Source organism: Globicephala melas, chromosome 12, assembly GCF_963455315.2.
Source record: "Globicephala melas chromosome 12, mGloMel1.2, whole genome shotgun sequence".
NCBI classification, from domain to species: Eukaryota; Metazoa; Chordata; class Mammalia; order Artiodactyla; family Delphinidae; genus Globicephala; species Globicephala melas.
Window position 1 is genome coordinate 69,497,610 of NC_083325.1, and position 24,486 is coordinate 69,522,095.

The 24,486-nt window shown below is 46.1% G+C and overlaps 1 protein-coding gene and 1 non-coding gene across 4 annotated transcripts in view; one reads left to right on the top strand and one right to left on the bottom strand.

Annotated features, from left to right (window-relative positions):
- Positions 1–24,486, bottom strand: part of DPYSL5 (dihydropyrimidinase like 5) — a 90,569-nt gene that overhangs the window by 27,534 nt on the left and 38,549 nt on the right. For all 3 annotated transcript variants that reach the window (XM_060309150.1, XM_030858179.2, XM_060309151.1), the window contains exon 2: positions 23,050–23,314. In XM_060309150.1, coding sequence (XP_060165133.1) covers positions 23,050–23,314 — 265 coding nt within the window. The remainder of the gene's footprint in view (positions 1–23,049; positions 23,315–24,486) is intronic.
- LOC115854347 (U6 spliceosomal RNA) lies at positions 12,103–12,205 on the top strand. Its single transcript, XR_004039971.1, has one exon. It is a non-coding gene; the product is annotated as a U6 spliceosomal RNA (small nuclear RNA).

The window sequence follows — 24,486 nt, forward strand, 5'->3', positions numbered from 1 at the left end:
TGATTTTGCTGGATCGTGCCAGAATGATTCACCCTCGTAGCAGGTGGTTGTACTCTATTTTGTCCTGAAATGCATTTCTTGCTTTTATGTGTGGACATGGGGGTGTCTGGTATATTGGGATGTTACACACTAAATTGTCTTACTTCCGTGGTTCTAGATTGTTTTCCTTTGCACTCCCTCATCTGTCTGTAGACTTGCATAGAAGAAAAAGGGAATATGGAGACAGCACGGTGGAATAAGAGAGCCAAGACCGTTCTTAGCATCTGTGGGCTTCTGAGAGTAGAAAAGGAGGTCTACCTGCTGAATCTCTAGTTAAAAGTTACAGGTCACGCTAACAAACTGTTCCACAGAGTATACTCTGTTCCCCCACTCTAACAGATATATGTTCATAATGACTCAGAAGGCCAGGCTTGAGTTCAGAATTCTCAGAATGCTTGCAGTTCTGAGCTACACTCTAGAGGATGTTGGCCTTCAGCCTCTGCGTCTGCCTCTAGCCCATACTCTCCAACTCCGGTTATGTGTCCTGCAGCCCCTGGATCTAAGCTCTGCTCACTCCTGCAAGATGCCACCCTGGGGCTAGGCGTGCACAGAGTGGTGGTCTGGCCCCCAGAAGGACAGATTCAGGCTAATGTAGGCCCTGGCAGTGCTCAGGCCCTTTGTCAGGGGACTCCAGGGCCCCAGAGTGTGGTCCAGGATTGGGACAGTGGGCTCTGGGCAGACGTGGGGGAGTTGCCTGTAGTCCAGAGCCCATGGCAGAGACTCCTCTTGCCTGGGTCCAAGGATAGTAACTGAGAAGTTCTGGACGGAGTCAGAAGCATCCGGCAGAGGTCCTGACTTTCCCAATTGCTGGTTGTAATCCTGTGTGCCTGCTCTGCTCTGCACCTCACCGCTGGGAGCCCACAGCAGCTCAGGTGGCAGTGGTTGTGAGAACCTCCACAAGCTGGGAAGGGGCATACAAATATCTGGAAAAATCATTACTGCTGTTACCCCAGGCCTCAAAGCAAAAGTGTAATGGGATCAGTAAACACTTTCCCAGCTGCGGGTTCGGGATCCCAGACCAGACGCCGGATGCACTAGTGCTGCTTTCCTCCCAGGCGAGATGCACACAGAGCTGGCTTCTAAAATATGCACAGTTCCCACCCACGGGATGAATACTGACAAGCTCAGTCCTCGCAGGAATGTGATATCGCAGATGTGACAGACCTTTTTACTGTCATTCCACACAAAACAGCCTCGTACAAATCAACAGCAGAGCGTGATGCAATCCTGTTCCGGAGGCTTTCAAAAGGATTATATTTACGATAATCAAAAGGAAAGGTGACTGTGTGGCTGCTGGATGTTCGTAACTGTCTTTATGCAAGAAAAGTGAAGCTGTGAAAGATCTTAAGAATCCATAGAAATGATGTTCATGGAGGCTAAGTCTTCACATGGAACAAGGGTGATGCTATAACGAGTGAAAAAGACAGAATTCAATAAGTGTACCCAAGATACTTAGAAGTATGTTTAAACACACACACACCCACACAAAGAAAAAAAAAATAGAAGGAAATATACCAAAACATTAACAATGACTGTTTGTGGATGATGGGATTCTGAGTAATTTATTTTTTCTAATTTTCTGAACTTTATTTCATAGAATATATTACTTTCATAATACTGTATACATAAAAAAATTAATTCGGAGGAAACTAAAACTACTTAAAATTTAGTTAACCATGTTTATGTATTTAAAATACTTTCTTTTAAAGTTATGTATGAAATATTTCAACCATACAGTAAAAGTACAGAACATAATACAACACATACCCATGAACCCACTACTCAAATTGAACAGATGTTAGCTTTTTACTGTATTTACCTGACATGCTTTTTAATTTAAAAAATGAAAGAAAATGTTTCCAATACAACTGGAGCCCTCCATCCTATTCCCGTCCCTTAACCCTGAGGTTGATATAAATTTCTCCCATCCATGTTTTTATGTTTTTACTATATTTGTTTTGCAAATCTGAAAAATGTACACAAGTGGTATTATGCTGTCCATGTCCTTTTGCAACTTGCTTTTTTTATTTGACAGAATTAAGATTCATTTATGGAGACAGACACGACCATGGAACAGCTAACACACTAGGGCCTACTGGAGCCTGGTGGCTGACTGAAGTGGCCATTTATCAACCCAGGCCCTTATTTTTTGACATAAACTTCTGTCCCGCCAAGCATTCCCCACTCTGTATGTGGCATTCATTTCTATTGTGAATGTGAGACTTCACATCTCTCACTGTTAAGTTAATATGGACTTTAGGACCATTTGTTTAACCAACAGACGCAGCAGCATCATACACATTTGGCAGGATATGAAACATAATTTTACTATGTCAAAGGGTCACCATTATTTTGTTTTTGATATTTATGACATACTGCTGGGTAAATCTGGGTTTATTTGATGCCCAGTCATGTCACATCCACTTGTTCCCTAAGAAAAACCAGTATTCTTTTTTTTTAACATCTTTATTGGCGTATAATTGCTTTACAATGGTATGTTAGTTTCTGCTGTATAATAAAGTGAATCAGCTATATGTATACATATACCCTCATATCCCTTCCCTCTTGCGTCTCCCTCCCACCCTATCTCACCCCTCTAGGGGGACACAAAGCACCGAGCTGATCTCCCTATGCTATGCAGATGCTTCCCACTAGCTATCTATTTTACATTTAAAACCAATATTCTTAATGGTAATCCATTTTATGTCACAGTTTCCAGGCATACGCTTGGCAGGAACTTGTACTGAACTCAACCTAAACCTGTTATTATAAATGTCATCTTTATGCTTCAGAAGTTATCAGACCACTGTGGGCACATGGGGGTCTCCGTATTGACCAGGGACCTGCTCAGCAAGTTGGAAAGAAATTTCAGATATAGTTTATTGGCTGACATCACAGCGTTGGAAAGAACAGTGCATTGGCCCTTCCTGGTTTTGTCAGGACAAAGATCTTTGGAGAGTCATTCTTCACCGTCTTCTACGTTGCTGCGGCTCTAATCACGTTTTGCTGAGTTCCCAGTAGCTATGTTTTTTTCTCTACCCCTCCACCCTGCTCCCCAAAGGGAAAGGCTTGGTTCTCTGGCTCCAAGGCCAAGAACCAATAGGTCAAGGCACAAACTTTGTACCCTGTTGCTGAGAAGGCACTTGGGCCAGAGCTTATCTGTGGGGTTTTTCATTAGGGGTGGCGTAGGGACTTCCTGTGAACATATTTTCACACTAGTGCTCAGAAAATGGGTGTGTTTGGGGGGAGGTGATTGGAATCATAATAGCAGGGTCTGGAGTATCTAGATGTATAGATTAAGGGCAACTCAATCTTCACAGAGGGAACAATCCTACACTGAGAATCAAATAACCAGTATTTGGATGTGCTTTGTAAACTAAGTCCAATGCAAATGTTTCGACATTTCTTAATGCAGTTGAGAAAGCCATCACTTGTTCAGATGGATCTGCTTGCTTCTCTTGGAATTGCTGAACCACTTCCTTTTCTTTTCACATTGAATGTATCTTCCATCTTTTATTCATACTCGCTCAAAGTAGAAGAGAAAAAAAAAATAACCAGATCAGTGGTTTCTCTCTTGCTCTGAATAACTTCCTTGCCCTTCAGGGATATTGTTGGCTGCTCTCTGGCCCTCAGGAAAGCCAGCTCTTAAGCAGCACCACTCCTTGGGATGTGAGAGACTCCCCAGAGAAGGGCCTGAGCATTTCGTCAAGTGAGATGATGTATGTATGGTACCTAGAACCATGCCTGGCACTCAGTAAACACCTTTCTCATCCTGAAACATACGCCCACCAGCCAACACCAGCTCCGTGGGTATGTGGCTTGGGCAGTCCCACAGTGCCCTGTGTTCTGACTGGCTCTGTTCTGGTTTAATCTCTGCTGTCATCTTGAAATTCTTAATAGTATTTAAACAAGGAGTCCATTTTTATCAGCTACATTGACCTGATCTAGGGAGATCACGCTCTTAACAGGCTTACACTGGCTTCAATGCCAATTCATCCAGCTCACACTGGGGGCTCAGGATCCTGACCCTTTCTCCGATAATTCCCTTCAAGGCCGCTGGAATGCTGACCACTGCTCCAACCTCTTTTAGAGTCTCCCCAACACCTTTTATCAGATGCCCCTTTTCTCTGAAAAACAAACAAAACCACACAAACCCTCCCTGCAACCAGCTTTTCTCCAGGACACCAAGTGATACATGATTGTTCCTTGGGACCACCCACTGTCCCTCTGGCTACATACAGCTCCCAAGCCTTTTCTTGACCTGTTGAGCTCATTCTTCAGCTGACTGGTTTTTCTCTAAATTGCACATTTATAATTAACTGCACTTCTCAATTTCCTTTTACTTTTCACTCCTACCTTCTGGGTCCCAGCCTCTATTACTTCATCTAGGGCATGGTCCCACTTCTGACCTTGCAATGTAGAGCATCACCATGTCGAAAACTCACCCTTCATTCTTTGAATTTTCAGCAGAGGAGACAGGCAACATTCAATCTGTTATATACCTTGGGAAAAGGACATTTTCCCACACTTAACCTGCTTGCCATTAAAAAAAAAATTATTTACTTTATTTATTTATTTTTGGCTGCGTTGGGTCTTCGTTGCTGCACGCGGGCTTTCTCTAGTTGCGGCGAGCGGGGGCTACTCTTCATTGCGGTGTGTGGGCTTCCCATTGCGGTGGCTTCTCTTGTTGCACATCACGGGCTTTAGGCACGCGGGCTCAGTAGTTGTGGCTCACGGGCTTAGTTGCTCCGTGGCATATGGGATCTTCCCGGAACAGGGCTCGAACCCGTGTCCCCTGCATTCGCAGGCGGATTCTTAACCACTGCACCACCAGGGAAGTCCCCAGCTTGCCATTTTTAAAACACATTAATGCTATATTTAGAGGCAAAATAGTAGAGTGACAAGAACCAGACTTTAAGGCAGGCAGATCTAGGTTTAAATCCTAGCTCCATCACTTATGGTTATAAGATCTTGGGCAAGTTATATAATTTCTTTGAGCTTCATTTTCCCCATCTGTAAAATGGAGTAATAATACACCCCTTGTGGGGTTACCATGAGGATTAAATGAGATAATGCACGTAAAGCACCTGGGACAGCACCTGCACAGAGTAGGAGCCCAATAAACACTAGTGATTTATACTACCATTATAGCTATTTTAGTTAATAAACAATAAACCTAACTGGTAGGTAGCATGAGTGTGCACACCGTGTTATATGTATCAGATGCTCCGGAAGAAGTGAGAGATAGAAGTACCTTAAGGCGCTTAGAGTCCAGTTAGCAAACAGGACAGGAAACACGTTCATTTCTAATAGAAATGACTTCAAAATAATGAGAGTACAAAGCAGCGCAAGATAACATTCCTCAATGGTGATGGCAACATCAAGTTCAACAGACCAGAGGAGGGGAAGGACACAGTAGGATGGGCAGGCTGAGAGCTGGAAGGGGGCAGGATGAGACGCTCTGGGGTAGGAAGTGAGGTGGGCGGAGCCGGGGACACAGCCAGAGGACAGAGAATAGATCTGGTCTTGACTGAGGCAAACTGTGTGGACCTTGATGAATTTGGATTCCATCAATCAGCAAAGTTTAGCAACTTGTGTGTGTGGAGGTGGTGGTGATGAGGGGGCTTTGGGAGTGTGGGGTTTAGGAGCACATTTACAGAGAGGACTCTGGTCATCCCCATCCCTGGACATGTCTGTAGTCACAGCAGGCTTCTGGGTATGAAAATCAGACTCCAGAACATGGCCCTGACTGCTCAGTGCAAAGTCGACTGCAGTGCTGAGATGACGGACCTCAACCTGCGGACTGGGATGAATGACATATGGGAAACCTGTTTCGGGGAAGAAATAGCAGCCAGGTTTGATGACAGAAGAGGAGAGGATGTAAATAACAGGGGAGGTTTTATGCCTGCGTGGCTGAAAAAATAGTATCAGGAGAGGAACAACCAAATTTAGGAGGGAAGAGAGTCTTTGGAAATCTTAATGCAGAGCTGACGGATGGAGCAGATGAAAATTGTTAATTATAACCAACATCCATTGAGCACATACTCTGTGGCTATTTAATTCTCACAACAGTCCTGTGAAATATGTATTATTGGGCTTCCCTGGTGGCGCAGTGGTTGAGAGTCTGCCTGCCAATGCGGGGGACGCGGGTTCGAGCCCTGGTCTGGGAGGATCCCACATGCCGCAGATCAGTTGGGTCCGTGAGCCACGATTACTGAGCCTGCACGTCTGGAGCCTGTGCTCCGCAATAAGAGAGGCCACGATAGTGAGAGGCCCGCGCACCGCGATGAAGAGTGGCCCCCGCTTGCCACAACTAGGGAAAGCCCTCGCACAGAAACGAAGACCCAACACAGCCATAAATAAATAAATAAATAAATAAATAAATAAATTTAAATCATATGGGCTTCTAAGAAGACCTCTGCTTAAAAAAAAAAAAAGAAAGAAATATGTATTATTCTCCCCATTATTCAGATGAGGAAACTGAGGGTTGATATTCATATCTATTAGGCTGGGAAGGACGTCTCTTCCCATCCATTTAGGAGGGGGATGGATAGAGGAGGAGATGAGCTGAGGTGACATGGAGGAGAGCTGAGGGTGCCCAGGTCCTTGGTCCCAGACTTCTTAGCAAAACAGAGGAAAGGTTTTGGGAAAATTAGGAGTGTCAGTCTGAGCCAAGACGAGGTTTAAGAAAACTGTATGGGAAATGCACTACAGAATCCATGAGGGAGGGCTGAAGTAAACTTGCCATATTATAAGGGGTCAGTTCCATGAAGCCAGGAGCTGGGACGGAGAGAGCAGGCTGGGATTGCGGAGGGAGTGGGGAGTCCAGGGACGGACTGACAAAGGCATCCAGGTGGAGGTCCAGCACAGCCAAAAATGGGGCGGGGTCCCAGAGCAGAGCTTGTCTGGGGCTTAGAGTGACATCTGAACTTTTATGTTTGTTAGAAATACAGTTCGATTCTCCGATGGTACGTGAAGGCAGGGTGCTCTGGTGGGAAAGGCCTGAACTCTGGAGCCTGGCACACCTGGTCTGAGGTCTGGCTTTATCGCTGAGGAGTCCTGTGGTCTCGAGCCAGTAAGCTCTGGCTTGGGAGGATGGGGGCGCCGTTCCTGGAAGGAGGGGTCCCTGGGAGAGGAGTGGGGTTGTGGTGGATGCGTTGGGTTTGGGGCAGGTGCACGGAGGTGTCTAGGCTGTAGCTGTAAGCCTGGGAGTCATCAGTGACAGATCACCTGGGGAGAGAAGGTGGGGAGGGGGAGAAGGCAGTCTGGCATAGGATCCTGAGAAGCAACCACAGAGGAGAGGAGTAAGACAGACAAGACCACGGAAGGAGCCTGGGAAGGAGAGTCAAGAGGCAGGAGGGAGAGCCGGCTGGCATGGGGTTATGGAAGCCAAGAAAACCCTGTCACCAGCGCAACAATCTCCCTGGCTCACTGGCTTCAAGAAGAGGTGAGCTGCTCTAGAAGTTAAGATGTCTTCGAGGGAAACCCAAGCTCCCCTTCCCAGATGCGAGCGTACCAGGGTAGCCTTCCGGTTTCAGGGACAGTGAACGCATCTGCTTGGGAAGCCCTGATATAAGCCTGCCTGGCCCCTGCTCAACAGGTAGACCCTGGGCACACAGGACACAGCCAGCTGCAAGCGCTGCTGGGAGAGAGAAAGGTAGGGATTCAGTGTGAAATCCCCATCTGCCCTCCTCCCTTCAGCGCCATCAATAAAGAACAGGCCTGACTGCTATGCTGTGGGGAGCAGCTGGGTCAGGCGCAGGTCAGACCAGGCTGTGCAAGAGCTCTTGCTGCCCCTTCCCTTCTGTGGCAAATTCCTGAAGACAAAGAGGTGCTGGCTGTCTCCAGGGCTGCTTGTGCAGTGGCCTTGTGGCAGGAAAGCTAATTGCAAAGGGAAAGATGGCTCCTCGCTCTGGATTCTCAACCCTGGAGGGACCCAGGGCAGCAGGGGATTAACCCCCACCGTAGAAACTTTGGGATGAAACTAGACCCAGAGAAAATCTCCTGAAGGGATGCAGACCAACACAGAGACCTGGTCCCCACGAAGTGCTCCAGGAGAGGGTCACCTGCACAGCCAAGTGCTGCCCTCACCTAACCTTCATGACCACTGTGTTGGACAGATGTTTTCACCATCTCAGTTTTTGAGACATAAGCCGAGACTGGGATCCAGGTATTTTTATTCCAAATCTCATACTCTTCCGTAACCCTGAGAATAGATTTGATACCAACAAATAGCAACTAAGCACAGAGCTTCATAGCCTGGGGCAATCCCAACTGCAGATTCGGGGTCTCCCACCTGGTATACTTAAAATAGACAACAGATAAGGAAGTATATACGTCAGCCCTAACATCTTCTCATTTTAGAACTAGGAATACATGAATCCCAAATGGTGGGAGAAATGGAAAAGCATGCATGGTTCTTATCAGGAGACGATGCACATTTCTGTGGTTAAGACATTTCCTTTAAACCTGGGAATGAATTGTGTTAATTCCCAGACCCAACAGACTAGCATGTCCCGGGGACACAGAAGCTAGCAAAAAGTGACACCACTCCCGCGGAAGCCATCGGACCACTGTGGCAGTTACCACCTAGGCTGAACTCATGTTCAGGAGAGAAATGAACATTTACTGACAGCCTGCTTTGTGCAATGTTCCTAATATTATTCGTATTTATTATCTTATTTGATCCTCAGAATGACTCTGTAATTTAAAGCAAGGACTCAAACAGATATCTGTATACCCGTGTGCACAGCAGCGTTACTCATAATAGCCAAAATGTGGAAGCAACCTGGTGTCTATCGACAGATGAATGAATAAACATAATGTGGTACGTACATAGAATGGATGTTATCCAACCTTAAAAAAGGAAAGAAATTATGACACAGGCTCCAACATGGTTGAAACTTGAGGACATTATGCTCAGTGAAATAAGCCAGTCATAGATGGACAAAAAAATGTATGATTCCACTTCTACGAGGTATCTAGAATAGTCAACTTCATGGAGATGGAAAGTGTAATGGTGGCTGCCAGGGGCTGGGAGGAGTGGGGGATGGGAAAGTTAGTATTTACGGAGTACAGAATTTCAGCTGGGGAAGATGAACAAGTTCTGGAAATGGATTATTGTGGTGACAACGCTGTGAACGTACTTAATGTCACTGAACTGTACACTGAAAAATGATTGAAATGATAAATTTTATGTTATATATATTTTATCACAATAGAAAATTTAAAAATATATGACTCTGTAGGGTAGAGGTTACTCTTCTCGTCTTACAGATAAGAAAAATGGGGCACAGAGGAAATCATGCAGCCAGACTGAATGAGGGTCTATCTGCCGCTAGCACCCTAGGTTTCCTTTACACGATGCCGCCCCTTCTAGAGCTCAAGATAGCCCTGGTCTGACTGCGGGGCTCCCTGGCTCCAAGATTCCTCTGTCAAAGGATGGAGAAAATCCCAAGTGAAATTGGACCTAACTGCAGTTTAGAAACAGAGGGGTGGGTGTGGCTTGGGCTTGAATTACAGGGCTAAACCTGAGCATTGTGCCAACTCTAAAATTATGAAATGAGGGTCTCCAGGCGTCTCTCTAATCCAGAATGATTATCTTCACTGCCGAGCATCCAATTTAAATCATTGTGTTTAATACAAAGCCACAGAACAGAGCAGCCTGTCTCCCGACATGTAGTTACCATGGAGACCGGAGATGATCCTCAGAGGGAGTTATGTGGTGGAGGGAACGTGGCTGCTAGCTTCTGAGAAGACAGGGGGCCAGGGGAAACCGTTCTAAAATAGAGCCCGGAGACGCCCTTTGTCATCTTCCTCCTTAGCAAAGCCCCTTCTAATCCCAAAGCGGGAAAGTTTACAGGTAAGCAGGTCATGACCACCTTTATTAAAAGTCCAGGCTGCCCAAAGAGGCCAGACCAGAGGGGTTTATCAACAATCCAGAAATAAACCACATGTAACCCCATCTGCTCTCCTTCCCTCATCTACTCCAGTGTTGGCGAGGCTTCATTTTGGTCCCAAAGCTCAGTGATAATAGTGCTATCAAGCTGCCCGAGGGAGGCTGTCCTGAGGCCACGCTAGGTGCTGATGCGGGGGAATGAGGAAGGCTGTCCTGAGGCCGCGCTAGGTGCTGATGCTGGGGAATGAGGAAGGCTGTCCTGAGGCCGTGCGAGGTGCTGATGCTGGGGAATGAGGAAGGCTGTCCTGAGGCCACACTAGGTGCTGATGCTGGGGAATGAGGAAGGCTGTCCTGAGGCCGCGCTAGGTGCTGATGCTGGGGAATGAGGAAGGCTGTCCTGAGGCCGTGCGAGGTGCTGATGCTGGGGAATGAGGAAGGCTGTCCTGAGGCCACACTAGGTGCTGATGCTGGGGAATGAGGAAGGCTGTCCTGAGGCCGCGCTAGGTGCTCATGCTGGGGAATGCGCGCTGGCGTCTGCTCTGGGAGGCAGGGAGGCCTATGCCTGTACTTGCTAGCTTGGAAAGGCATTTCACTCCCTGAGACTCAGCTTCTCCACCTGCAAAGGAAGGAAAATAAGGCCTGCCTGAGGGGGGCTTTAAAGATCACGATACGTGTATAAGGGATACAGAAATGCTGGGCCTGACAGGGCAGTGCAGCCCTCCTGGAGGGGACAGCGGCTGGAAACGTAGCTGCAGGTCCTATGCAGAGCCATGCACTGCCAGATGCCACCTGGGGGTCTGGGAACCCAGAGCCCGTGAGAGGCTCCACACGCTCCAGGCTGAACACTGTATTTTCCACACAGCAGGAAAAGTAGACTCTTTGATGGACCACTATGTCTGGGGCTTAGAGATTCAGAACAAGCGTGCTCTCCTGAATATAAGTCCTAGTTATCTTAAGCCTGGCAAAGTGAGAGTCAGGGCACCAAACCAGGAAAGAGCTACAGCCCAGGCCTGGTGGTAACAAAGGGTACCAAACAGAATGGAAACCTGACGGAGGGAAGGGGAGAGGGTGGCAACAGCTCAGTGGTTAGAATTTCAGTTCATGTAAGTTTTATCCTAACCTAGTCCGCTCAGAACTCCCCGGCCCACTTCTGTTCTCCATTGACTCTAATTGTAAGACACAGAGGGAGCAAGAGGAAGCAGAATGAACTCTTCCCTATGACATCATCACAACTTATTATACATAAAGATATGGGTCATGTGAAGAAAATATATCGAGATCAATATGTAGCCAAGTATCATGGAACATCCTCATGGACCTCATCTGAACCCCCAGCACTCAGTTAAGTTCTTTTTAACACACACACATCACAGATTTTTTTCTCTCCAAATAACTTTAGAAAATTCTAAAGAAAATTCTTAACTTTTCAGGCTAACAGAAAGGGACCCTGCTAAGGGCTGAGAATGTTTATCAAGTGCTTGGTTAATGCACTGAGTTTACTGTTCTCTTAAGTTTTTGGTTTACAGCCTGCACTAAAAAAGTTTGCTTCCAAGGATATAGAATGGCCAAAACAACTTTGAAAAAGAAGGACAAAGTTGGAAGACTTACACCACCAGCTTTCAGGACTTACTCTAAAGCTATCATAATCAAGACATTGTGGTATAGGTGTAAAGATAGATACATAGGTCAAAAGAACAGAAAAGAGAGTGCAAAAATAGACCCACACATATATGGTCAACTGATTTTTGACAAGGGATGATCTTTTCAACAAATGGTGCTAGAACAATTGGATAGCCATATGTAAAAACACTGAACCTCAACCCTTACTGGATACCATATATAAAAACTAACTTAAAATGAATCATTGACCTAAATGTAAGAGCTAAGATTATAACACTTCTAAAAGAAAACATAGGAGAAAATCTTAGTGACCTTGGATTTCACAAAAATTTCTCAGTTACAGCACGAAAAACAAACTATGAAAGAAAAAGAATTAATAAATTGAAGTTCAAAATGAAAAACTTTTGCTCTTCCAATGACATTGTTAAGAAAATGAAGAGGTAAGTCATAGCCAGGGAGAAAATGTTTGCAAAACATGTACCCAACAAACAACTTGTAGCTAGAACATATAAACAACTCTGACAACCCAATAAAAAGAAGACAAACAGTGCTCACTTCGGCAACACTAAATTTGGAACAATACGGAGAAGATTAGCATGGTCCCTGCACAAGGATGACACACAGATTCCTGAAGCATTCCATATTTTTCAGTTGTAAGGTAAATAAGTACTAGGGATGTAATGTATGACATGATAAATATAATTAACACTGCTGGATGTTATAGGTGAAAGTCATTAAGAGAGTAAATCCTAAGAGTTCTCATCACAAGGAAAAATTTTTTTCCTTTTCTTAAAAAAATTTATTTATTTATTTTGGCTGCACCGGGTCTTAGTTATGGCACACAGGACCTTCACTGCAGCATGCGGGCTTCTTAGTTGTGGCATGCATGTGGGATCTAGTTTCCTGATCAGGGATCGAACCTGGGCCCCCTGCATTGGGAACGTGGAGTCTTACCCACTGGACCACCAGGGAAGTCCCTCTTTTTTCTTTTATTTTGTATTTATATGGGATGATGGATGGTCACTAAACTTATTGTGGTAAACTGTTCATGAAGGATATAAGTCAAATCATTATGCTGTACATCTTAAACTTATACAGTGCTGTATATCAACTATATTTCCATAAAACTAGAAAGGAAAAAATAAAGATTTACCTATTCTTTACATTTCATAAAAAAAAAAAAAAGACCAATGACTCAAAACATAGGGAAAAGATGTGAACTCTTCACCAAAGATATACAGAGGGCAAATAAGCACATGTAGAGACATTCAACACTAGGGAAGTGCAAATTAAAACCATAGTGAGCGGGCTTCCCTGGTGGCGCAGTGGTTGAGAGTCCGCCTGCTGAGGCAGGGGACATGGGTTCGTGCCCCGGTCCGGGAAGATCCCACATGCCGCAGAGCAGCTGGGCCCGTGAGCCATGGCCGCTGAGCCTGCGCTTCCGGAGCCTGTGCTCCGCAATGGGAGAGGCCACAACAGTAAGAGGCCCGCGTACCGCAAAAAAAAAAAAAAAAAAAAAAAACCATAGTGAGCTACCACTGATACATCTGTTAGATGGCTAAAATTAAAAAGACTGACCATAACAAGTGATGGCACAAATGTGGAGCCTGGAAGGAACAGAAAATGTTACAACCACTTTGGAAACCACTTTGGCAATTTCTTAAAAAGCTAAATGTACACCTACCATATATTCTAGGCGTCCCACTTCTAGGTAATTACACAGGGGAATGTAAGCATGTGTCCACACAAACACTCGTACACAGATACTCAGTCGCTTTATCTGTAGTTGCCAAACACTTAATAATGCTAAGTCAGAAACCCGACCAAAAAAGAAATACATACTGTCTTTTCCATGATATAAAAATGTGAGAAAATGCAAATTAATCTATAGTGACAGAAAACAGATCAGTGGTTGCCAGTGCAGGGAAGGATTGCAAGGGACACCAAGAAACTTTGGCTGGGGGGGGTGGCGGTGATGGATATGTTTATTGTATTAATGGTGATGGCTTCGCAGTATCTACACATGTCAAAGTGTATCAAACCATACACTTTAAAAATGTGTGGCTCACTGTATGTCAATTATACCTTAATCAAGTTGTTTAAAAAAAAAAATAACACATAGATTAAAAAAAAAAAAAAGTGGCTTCCTGGGCTACCCAATCATGACCTTCTTCATTCTGTACATACTCTTCCCAAGAACAGAGTTCACCAACATTCATCAAGCTTAATTTTATTTTTAAATATTGAGAACACTGTAGAGAGTTTAAATCTAAAGAGGAAAGTTACTTATAGATGAGGGGTTGAATTCATTAATCTCCAGTGGCACTTCCAGCTCTAAAACTGTGTGCACGAGTGAGTGCACATGTGTGTATGTGAGAGTGCGTGTGTAAGTGTGCGACTGTGAGAGTGAGTATGTGAAAGTGTCTAAGTGTGTGAGTGTGTGTGTAGTGTGAGAGATAAACATTTGTGAATGAGGGACTTCCCTGGTGGTGCAGTGGTTAAGAATCCACTTGCCAATGCGGGAGACATGGGTTTGGTCACTGGTCCAGGAAGATCCCACATGCCGCGGAGCAACTAAGCCCGTGCACCACAACTACTGAGCCTGCGCTCTAGAGCCCGCGAGCCACAACTACTGAAGCCCGCACACCTAGAGCCTGTGCTCCGCAACAAGAGAAGCCACCGCAGTGAGAAGCCCGCACACCACAACGAAGAGTAGCCCTGACTCGTCACAACTAGAGAAAGCCTGTGCGCAGCAACGAAGATCCAACACAGCCAAAACAAACAAACAAACAAAGAACCACACTGGTGAATGAGAAAGTTCTTAACTATAGCTGGCCTACAGCTCTATCCTCACATAGTCACTACTTAGGGATCCTCACAGCACCTAATTTTTAATTAACAAGAAATAAAAAAGGATCAGAAGGAGAGAAAAACATGGTTGGCTACAGGGATAACCTGAGGGAACAATGAGGCGGAAACCACGTAAGGGAGAAGATACAGCGTCTACACACATTTCTACCTGCCAGTGAACCATTCTAAGATGTGTACCTGACATTCAACACAGAAATATGGCCACTTCAGATAGGAGGCAACCTCAGTGAGGAGAAGAGATATTTTCAACTGAGATTTTTGAAGCCTTCCAGAAGGCCATATTCAAATATTTCTTGAAATATTAAAAAGTATTCCGTCTTTACGAAAAGAAATAGGAGGAAGAAAAATACATCATTCATATGCTATATGTCTCACTGAAGTATACATACAATACACGATGTATTTTTCTTCTATCTTTTTTTTAAATCCCAGAGATGCTGGATGAGAGTATAAAAGCAGAGCTAGTATGAGATATGAAAGGTTTCCAAGATGCTTGGGTTTAATCACAAAGGGTACATTTATCTCTATTCTTGAACCAAAGGTTTTAAAAAGCAGTAATCTCTCTGTATAGATCAATTCTTTGCAAACATTCTTATTCTAGGAAATGAGGAGCTGCTTGGTCACCATAGGAGATTTTTTTTCCAATGCTAGATGTAAAAATTTGTAAGAAATGATAGATCTCTCTTACATTTGTTCTAAGAAGAGTCAACCTGGCCTACACGTTGGCCTGCCAATTAACATAGATGTACAGTGAAGTTGCCAGCAAGGTTTTGTTATACGAGATACCTGATTTGAAGCAGGACATCTTTAAATAGCTCCTGCTACGTGCTGAGTTTATGACTGGATATTTCTGTTTTTAAGAGAAAGAAAGGAGAAAGAAAATTATCTAGAAGTCATCACCAGTACTATTTAGGCTCCATTTGAAACCTATAACACACACAGTCAACCCTGACAGTAGAGACAGAAACCAATTTTGTAATTCCTATTTGATGTCTAACACCTTAATACGTATGCCTGTGAGGAAACTTCACAAATAGATTTTTCAGGGGTTGGTCCTCAGTCATCACGATCTATTTATTTATTTATTTATTTATATTTATTTATTTATTTATTTATTTTGCGGTACGTGGGCCTCTCACTGTTGTGGCCTCTCCCATTGCAGAGTACAGGCTCCGGACGCGCAGGCTCAGCGTCCATGGCTTACGGACCCAGCCGCTCCGCGGCATGTGGTGTCCTCCCGGACCAGGGCACGAACCCGCGTCCCCTGCGTTGGCAGGCGGACCCTCAACCACTGCGCCACCAGGGAAGCCCCATGATCTATTTATTTAACAAACACTCATATAGTGCTTAGTAAGCACCAAGTACTATTTTTTAAATATATTTTTTATTTTAAAATTTTTATTCATTTTTTATTTTGGGCCATGTGGCTTGTAGGATCTCAGTTGCCCAACCAAGGACTGAACCCTGGCCACGGCAGTGAAAGCACCGAGTCCTAACCACTAGACTGCCAGGGAACTACGAAGTACTATTTTAAGTTCTTTACCAGTAGTATCTCAACACACATAAAGTATTATCATAATCTCCATTTTCCAGAGAAGGAAACTGAAACACAGAGAGAGATTAACTCGTCCAAATCACGCAACCAGTAAATGTGGAGCTGAAATTCAAACTTTGGCCGTCCACCCCAGCCTGTGCTCACGACTGCCACCCTATGTAGACATTCATCTATTTCTTGAGCATCTATTGTACTACATGTTTTAATCTTTGTGAGTCTGTGGTGAGTCACGAGTTAAATATAAATTGTCGTCTCTGCCCCTCAAAGTTTTCAATCCAGCTGAGAGACAAACTTTACATAGGAAACAATTTGAAAGCCCCAGGATGACACTTTATTTCAGCTGAGGAGAAAAAGGTGGATCCTGGGGCTGAATTAGCTGGAGGAAGAATGTGACATGAGCTTGGTAGGTCATGAAGGCTTTCTGTGGATGGGTGGGAAGGGGTGGCAGGAGGGAGCATGGGACATTCATTCATAGCGAAGGGGGCTGAGAAAACCCCCTTCCTGATGGATGGGCACATATGGGCAGTGGGGATTGGATGGAGAGGGCAAGGTCACATGGTGAGCTGTCCAGGGTGAAGACCTAGGACTCCAAACTAGACAACAGGGAGCCACTGCAAGTTCTCAAGCAGGACATGACCCTGCTGGCAGAGCCGAGGACACAGGCAGCACGGGCACTAGATGGACAGTAGAACAATCTCACTGCAAAGCCAAAGTGGGTGGATCAAGTAACCCAAGAAACCAGACAGAGTCAAGGCCAGGCCTAGGGTGGAAGCAGGCACTCAGCCTGGGGACTAACAGTTATCATGCACGTACTCTGTGCCAGGCACTGTGTGAAGTGTTTTTCATGCATCAACTCATTTAATCCCCACAACAACCATTTGTAAATGGTAAAAACTGTCAGCTCTAAGGCACTGACATCAGTGTTATTCCTCTAGGGACAGCGGTGCATTATAAAGCCACCATCTTGGGGAGGCAGAGAGCTTACTCTGCTGTCTGCCTGATGCATCAGTTCCTTGATGCCTTTATCTGGTCCACACAGTGTTGAGTTAACTATTTGCATGCAGCCTACTGAGAGGTCAGAGGCTGTCTGAAAGGGGTGACTGTCCAGAATCTGGGGTTTCAGGATCCTCTGAGTGGTGTGGTGAAAAGGGCCTCAGACTGAGAACCTTACAGTCTGGTCCAACTACCTCTGGGACTTGGGGCAACTCATTCACTCTCTCTCCCTGTCAATGGGAGGGTGGGGCTCTATTTCTAAGATCCCTCCAGTTTTCTTACCGGAATGAAGTGAACTTGGCAACATCAGTTAATAAGCAAGACTGTATGAGTCTGGATTCCGATAAGCAGGAAGGGTTACTGCAGAGCAAAAAGACTGTAAAGACATTTTGGCTAGAATTAAACAGAAATGGACAGAATAACAGAGTCAAGAAAAAAGAAGAAAGGAAGTGAGCAGCATTTAAAGGTTTAAAGCCCAAAGAGCCAGTTTCAAAGGCAAAATAGCAAAAACAGTCTGCCCAATGGATACATGGGCTCCTTGGTAAGAAGGTTGGCAGGCTGGACAACAAAGGGAATTTATTTATGTCCCAGCGGGTCCTATCCCAGGACTCTGATAGGTTTAGTCCTCTGCAGTGGGAGGAGGGAGGTAGGGTCAGGACCCTCCACTGGGGGCGGGAAGTGGCAGGCCACCTAGCCTGTGCCACTGTACATCTGCTAGGCTGATCCTGTTCTAGACAAACACTCTTTGGGTTAGGATTTGGCTCCCCTTGTGGTTTGACTACAAGAATAGATGTCCTGCTGCTGATGGTTTTGAGTTAGTGGGAGGCTGTCTCAGTGACCAGATGGCCCTGGCACAGACAAGAGAGAGTCTCTGGGTCCTCAAAGAAGAGGCACAGACCCAGCTGGATTTCCATTTGATGACATCTTGACCATGGCCAATCCGCCGCTCATTGATGATGCCTATGCGGTACAGACAGGAGGGCAGAGCACAGCACCAGGGACACTTAGCAAGTACAGGGGTTCTAGGCCCCAGGCTGGGGCTTGGGAACCCAATAATGGGACCCTATAATGTGAATAGAAGGAGAGAAACTAATAAATAATACTGGCAAGGGTGAGGCAAGACAAGCCCAAGTTTTCAAAGGGGATTCAGATGTCATTCTGGCACATAAGGTGAGGGTCAGACAGGCAACAGGAGTAACAGCCAGGACAATGTGCCATTCAAAATTGCCAAGAAAGTTCTTTAATAATCCGCATGCTAGTGTTAGGATCATCAAGGATGCTTTAAAAAAAAATACATGGGCTTCCCTGGTGGCGCAGTGGACAAGAATCTGCCTGCCAATGCAGGGGACACGGGTTCGATCCCTGGTCCGGGAAGATCCCACATGCCGCAGAGCAACTAAGCCCATGTAGGCGCTACTGAGCCTGTACTCTAGAGCCCGAGCTCCGCCACTGCAATGAGAAGCCCGCGCACCGCAACGAAGAGTAACTCCTGCTCACCGCAACTAGAGAAAGCCCGCGTGCAGCAATGAAGACCCAACACAGCCAAAAAAAATTTTTTTTTAAATTAAAAAAAAATACAGATGGGGGAAGAGGCAGACCTAGAGACATTGATTTCATTAGTCTGGGGTGGAGGGTACAGGCAGTAGAGAGGAGGGGTCTGGACATGTATTTCTAAAATAATTCCCCAAGTAGTTTTACTGTAATTTGCTTCCAAAGGTTGAAAACCATTGGCCTAGACAGTGGTTCTCAGTCTATTTCTGGAGGAGTGGGAGGCAGAAAAGGCATCTAGGGAGCATTTCCCCATTGTCCCTGCTGCCCCCTCTGTCACCATCTTAGTGAAGGGGCTGTGCCTGTAGTTTGATTCTGATATTCCCACCGGGCCACGGAGAGCCACTGGTGGGGTGCAGCTCAACAGCCTGCATTAACATTCTTATTATGTAATATTAGATTCCCACCAAAGAATAAGGATAACTTATGAGTAAGCTAAGTAGGATAATGATAAAAGACCCCCGTGACCCAAGTGAAATCCTAGACCTTTATTAACACAGTTGGTGTCACTGGCTCTCCTCCCTCCCCTCCTGCCCCTGCCTTCCCACAGGAGATAACCCCCTTCCTCCGTGGGGGCATTTTTAACAAGCAGGGCGTCCTGGCATCTCTGGAGACCAGGTTCTGGGCCTCTGGGAGGGAGGGGCCTGCAGGTTGGAGGCGTGGAGGAGGCGGGGAGGAGGATGGAGTGCCCGGGCTGTGAGCAAGGGGGGCAGAGGCAGGGGAGCCAGGCAGAGCGTGCCCCAGCCTCTAACAGAAGCAGAGGCGGGCAGAGCGTGTGTTAAAGAAGCGCTAGAGAAACCCCTTCAGACCCAGTACAATGGAGACCCAGATGCTCTCAGAAAAGCCAGGCTTTCAACGGTTTTGTTTTCCCAGCTCTGGCTGCTGCTGCCCAATTGACAGGCAGGCCATAGCTCAGGGGGTACAGAGTTCAAGGCCCTTCGGATCTGTCAGACGGGAACAAAAAGGCGCAACTTGATCTCTCTTTCTCTATAGGCTAATCACAAGGGTGAGCTTTCCTTGGGGTTATTATTCTATTATAAACCCAGATGCTGAAAGCAGATCAACCGTTACCTTTCTTAGAAGGTGCAAAGTAGGTCAGCGGCAGTCTATCAGGGTACACAGCCTGGGCCTGAGTGCCACAGGCTGTGTGAATAATTAAATCCACACATCCCTGACATCAGCAGTGCAACAGGAGAGCATTTTCTCTCCCCAGGAGATTGTCAGGAATTAGAGATAAGAGGAAGCCAAAATATCCAGCCGTAGGGGCAGCAACAGGGAGGAGCAATCCAGGAGTGGGGGGGACGGGGACGGGGCAGGAAGCCAGTTCTTGGGATGCTGGGATGTCTGAGGCAGGACTCTGGGCAGGGTCTCCCAGAGGGGTCTGGGGAGGACTGCGTCAGGGGCTGTGTTATGAAACAGACGCTCAGTATGAGCTGCGGCACAAGGACAAGGTCCGATCTTACTTAGGGGGTGGATATAACAAAAGGTCAGTTTAGGTGACGCGAGCAGCCAGAGTGGCTTGGCGTTTATGGGCCTATAACTTGGGCCTGGCATGGATTGGGGGTATCTGATCCTACAGGAACTGGGGGAGGTGGGACCCTTAATCACACAGGGGTTTTTCTGTGTTTTTCCAGAGACAGCTGCTTCCATGGATGAGAAGCCTGGAAAAGATCAAAAGTTACCCACCACCTTGCACAAAGTTGCACGTGCAAAGGTCTTCATTCGCTGTAAAGAGCTGGAGGCTCTCAGGGGAAAACTCGTCACTCCTGGCTAATGAGGCCCCGGCAGATGACAATGTGGAAAATAAAACAAAGAAAGGCCAGCCTCCTCTCCCAGAGGCTGGTAGGCAGCATAGTGACAGTGTGGCATCCGACCCTGGACTAAAGATCTCCCAAGCGGGGAGAGTAACCGGCAAGCTACAATTTTTGGTGCAAGGCTGCACACTGCATACAATTTTTGGTGCACGCTGCAAAACGGACCCCAGCATGGACTGGTGTGGTAATCAGAGTTACGCTGGTGGTAAATACCGGCTCCTCTCTTACTCTCTTGCTGGGAGTATAAACTTACAACCAAACTGGAAAACAATGTGGGAGTCTCTCCCAGAGCTAAACATGTGTGTCTTCTATGACCCAGCAATCCCACTCCCAGGAATATGCCTGTAGAAACGTGCACACACGTTTACTAAAAGACATGGATGAGAACATTCAGAGCAACAGCATTTGTCATAGCCCCGAAGTAGCAACCACCCAAATGCCTGGTGACAGCAGAATGTCTAGGTACTCTGTGGGCTCTTGTACAGTAGAACACTATGAAGCAATGAAGTACAACGTGCAACAACATGGCTGAATTTCACAAAAATAATGTTGAGCAAAGGAAGTCAACGCAAGGGTACAGGCTGCCTGATTTCATTTACATAAAGCAAACAGTCAAAACCTATGGTGAATATGCTGAAAACCACCCGCTTCTGCACTTTAAAGAGGCAAATTGTATGGAGTGTGAGTTATACCTCCATTAAGCTGTTACTTTTTAAAAACTATGGTATTAGAAGTCAGGATAGCTGTTATCGTTGGTGAGGAGTAGTGACTAGGAGGGGGCACAAGGGGGGCTTCTGGGTGCCGGCAATGTTTGGTTTCTCAGTTTGGGTGCTGGTTACAAGGGTGTGTTCAGTTGTGATGATTCTGTGTACCTTAGAACCTGTGCGCTTCTCTGTATGTATGCTGTACTTCAATAAAAATAACCACAAATGAAGCAGGCCTGGCCTGGCCGGGCTCAAGTGCATGGGGATGGTGAGCCGGATGTGCTCACTCTCTTCAGAAAGGCCCCGACTGCCACCAGAGTCCCCCCAAGAGGACCCTGCAAGAGTTTATGAGGATGGGGCTCCCCATTCATTAGTGAAGCCTCATCTGCAGGGCCCTGGAGTAATTCTCAGAGGAGAAAGTAGGGCAGGTCCACCAATCACTTCTATTCCCAGGGCTTGGCTCAAGCGGGCAGGTGTGGCCTGGGATGCCAGAGTATTCAGCAGGCCTGGCGGCATCCTTGCCTCAGCAGAGGCTGGGCCATGGCTACTGTGACTCCTCACAGCTCAGCCTTCCGGGGGTCTGATCTGTTGCGTCTGGACTGGGAAGGAGGCATATCCTCAGGGAGACCTTAAGGGACATCTGCCTGAGCTGGGCCAGCCTCTGCCTGCCTGGAGCCCCAGCCAGGCTCTTCAGGGTGGGTTTGGGGAGCCTTATCAGTTGCTGCCTAACAGCCAGAGCACTGGAGCCCCCAGGAAGATGGATCCCAGGGGGAGTGCACTGAGCACGGGAGAGGGGCTCCCTGAGAACCCCAAGTAGAACAGAGGTGAGATTTTAAGGTACAGGGCCAATGGGGATTTGAGGCAGTGGGCCAAAGTAGGACATAGGACTGCTGCCACTGGTGGACTCCTTTCACCCAGGGGGCATTAGAGGCCAAGTCCTTTATAAATCAGACAGTACAGAGGGCTGCTGCCAGGGCCAGGGACTTCTGACCCTCAAGATGCTGATTCAACTCTGCATTTGAAAAAAGTCTTCCAAGATGAATCTGATGCACAGCTGGATGTAGAGACAGCATGGATAAGTATCAATCACTTATTCAGTCAACAAACAATTGCTGGCCAGCTACTCTCATTCCAGGTCAAGGCCAGGTTCTGGGAAAGCAGAAGAATACAGTCAGGTCTTGCCCTTAAGGAGCCCATAGTCTGGTGTCCAGGGAGAGGCCTGCATATTACAGATAATTACAGCACACAGGGATGACAGCAATGACAGGATTCTGGAGCACAGAGAAAGGGCGAAAGAACCTACTTGTGACTCTTTTGGCGAAACATAATTTCCTCCTGATTCATTTGTTTCACAGGTCTGAATTTTTGTATTTTGCATTTAGGGACATAAAGTAGCTCAGGCCCAGCTCAGTAATTCTTAAATATTGTCCATGATAATTCACTCTGAAAAGAGGGCCTACCACCAGTATCTTTCAAGCTGTTTTTAAAAAGAACGAGCTAGGAAAGATAATAAAAGATAGTTAACTATGTCTGTTTCATAATTCTACCATTAAAATCATCTAGAATAGGCATATCTATTTTTCACAATTTTGGGGAAATTAATTTAGCTTATCATACATAAAGCAGTCCCTCAGACCTACCCCCGCCACACACACACCTCCTGCTCCACGCATGCACAATAAGAAACTCCAGCTATTCTCCTCTTCCTCTAGGTCTGTACTACATGACATAAAAATATAAAAATAAAATCAGTTCCTGGCCTGGGTGCCTCAGTAAGTGATGCGATCAGCAAAATAGGCTTAAATGCCTCCTTTTCCATAATCTTAGAAATCTATGACATTTAGCCTGAAATTTCCTATTTTAGTTGCCACAGTGGCCCCTTCAAGAGCACCCTTCTCCTTTGAGCGATACAGCAGGAGCACCCTGTTCATGTGGATCTAGTCCAGAGCAGCCCCAGAAACAGAGGAAACCACCGAGGAAGGCACTTTCCCCAAACAGAAGCTTTACCTTGGTCCCGTGGTAGAAGTCGTCCACGCATGTGGCGTTCATGAAGGTCTGGTGGAAGTGGGTGCTGGTGTCGATGCCTCCAGGGATCACCAGTTTCCCAGTGGCATCAATCACCTTGGCCCCTCCGGGGATCATGAGCTCACGGCCCACCTGCTGGATGATGCCATTCTCAATGTAGACATCAGCCTCGTGGGTGCAGTCATCGTTCACAACCTTGCCTCCCTTGATGAGAATCCGCACACTGGCTGAATTGGCAAGCATGTTCCTGTGAAAGGGGAGAGGGGGCACTGGTCAAGGTCCAAATTCCTTTTCACTGTCACCAAGGTCCCACCCTTTCCTGTGAGAGCCCAAACTCCATGGGCAGAGTACGTGAGCAGGGATGGGGAGGAAGTTTCTCCACAGCCCGAGGACACTGGTCCTATAGCCAGCTGGGGCCACAAGCCTCCCACTGACCTCCCAGCAGGACTCATTGGGAATCATGACAACACAGCAGTCAGGGTGAAGCTGGGGCCCAAAGAAACATCAATTTTCACCTTCTCAAAAAGTTGTGGTGGTTCTAAAGCATTTTCATATCTCTTGTCTCATCTTATTCCTAAAACAACCCAAGAAGTGGCATTTTACAGACGAGAAAACTGAAATTGCTAATAAGGAATTTATGGCTACTAAGTAGCCAAGTCAAACCCAGACGTCTTGTAGGACCAGTGTCCCCACTATACCGTATGGTCCTGAAGATGTCAGAGGCTCCTGGGACGTGTCTCAGAGAGCCAGATTCTCCAAGCCTCACAGCTGCTTAATTCCTGTCATGCTTCAGATTCTGATTCAGTTCACCCTCCTATGTCTGTCTCAAGAAGTCCACGACCTCACTGAAGCGCCACAGCTGGCTGCATATTGACAAGCTCATCTGATACGCTCAAGCCCCCCCGCAAGGTTCAGCTTTATTTGGTCCAGACTGCATTCCCAGAATCAACTTTTCAAAAGCCATAGAACTCTACCATACACTTAAAGAGGAATTAACCCCGATCTCTTCCAGAAAATAGAGACGGAAACCTTCCCAAGTCAGTTTATGAAGTCAGTACTGCCCTGATACCAAAGATAGAGAAAGACAGTATAGAAAAAAAAAAAAGACAAACAAACTATAAAGTAATATCCCTCATAAACGTAGGTACAAAAATTTCTAACGAAATATCAGCAAACAGAATTCAGCAATATGTAAAAGAATGAAAGAATCCCACTATGCAAATGGAATTACTTCCAGGGATGCAAAGCTTGCTCAATATTTGAAAATCAATCAATGTAATCCACCATATTAACAGGCTAAAGAAGAAAAAAATCACATAATCATATAAATTGATGCAGAAAAAGCACTGGACAAAATTCAACACCCATTCATGATAAAAAACTCTCAGGAAAGTAGGAAAAGAAGTTAACTTCCTCAAG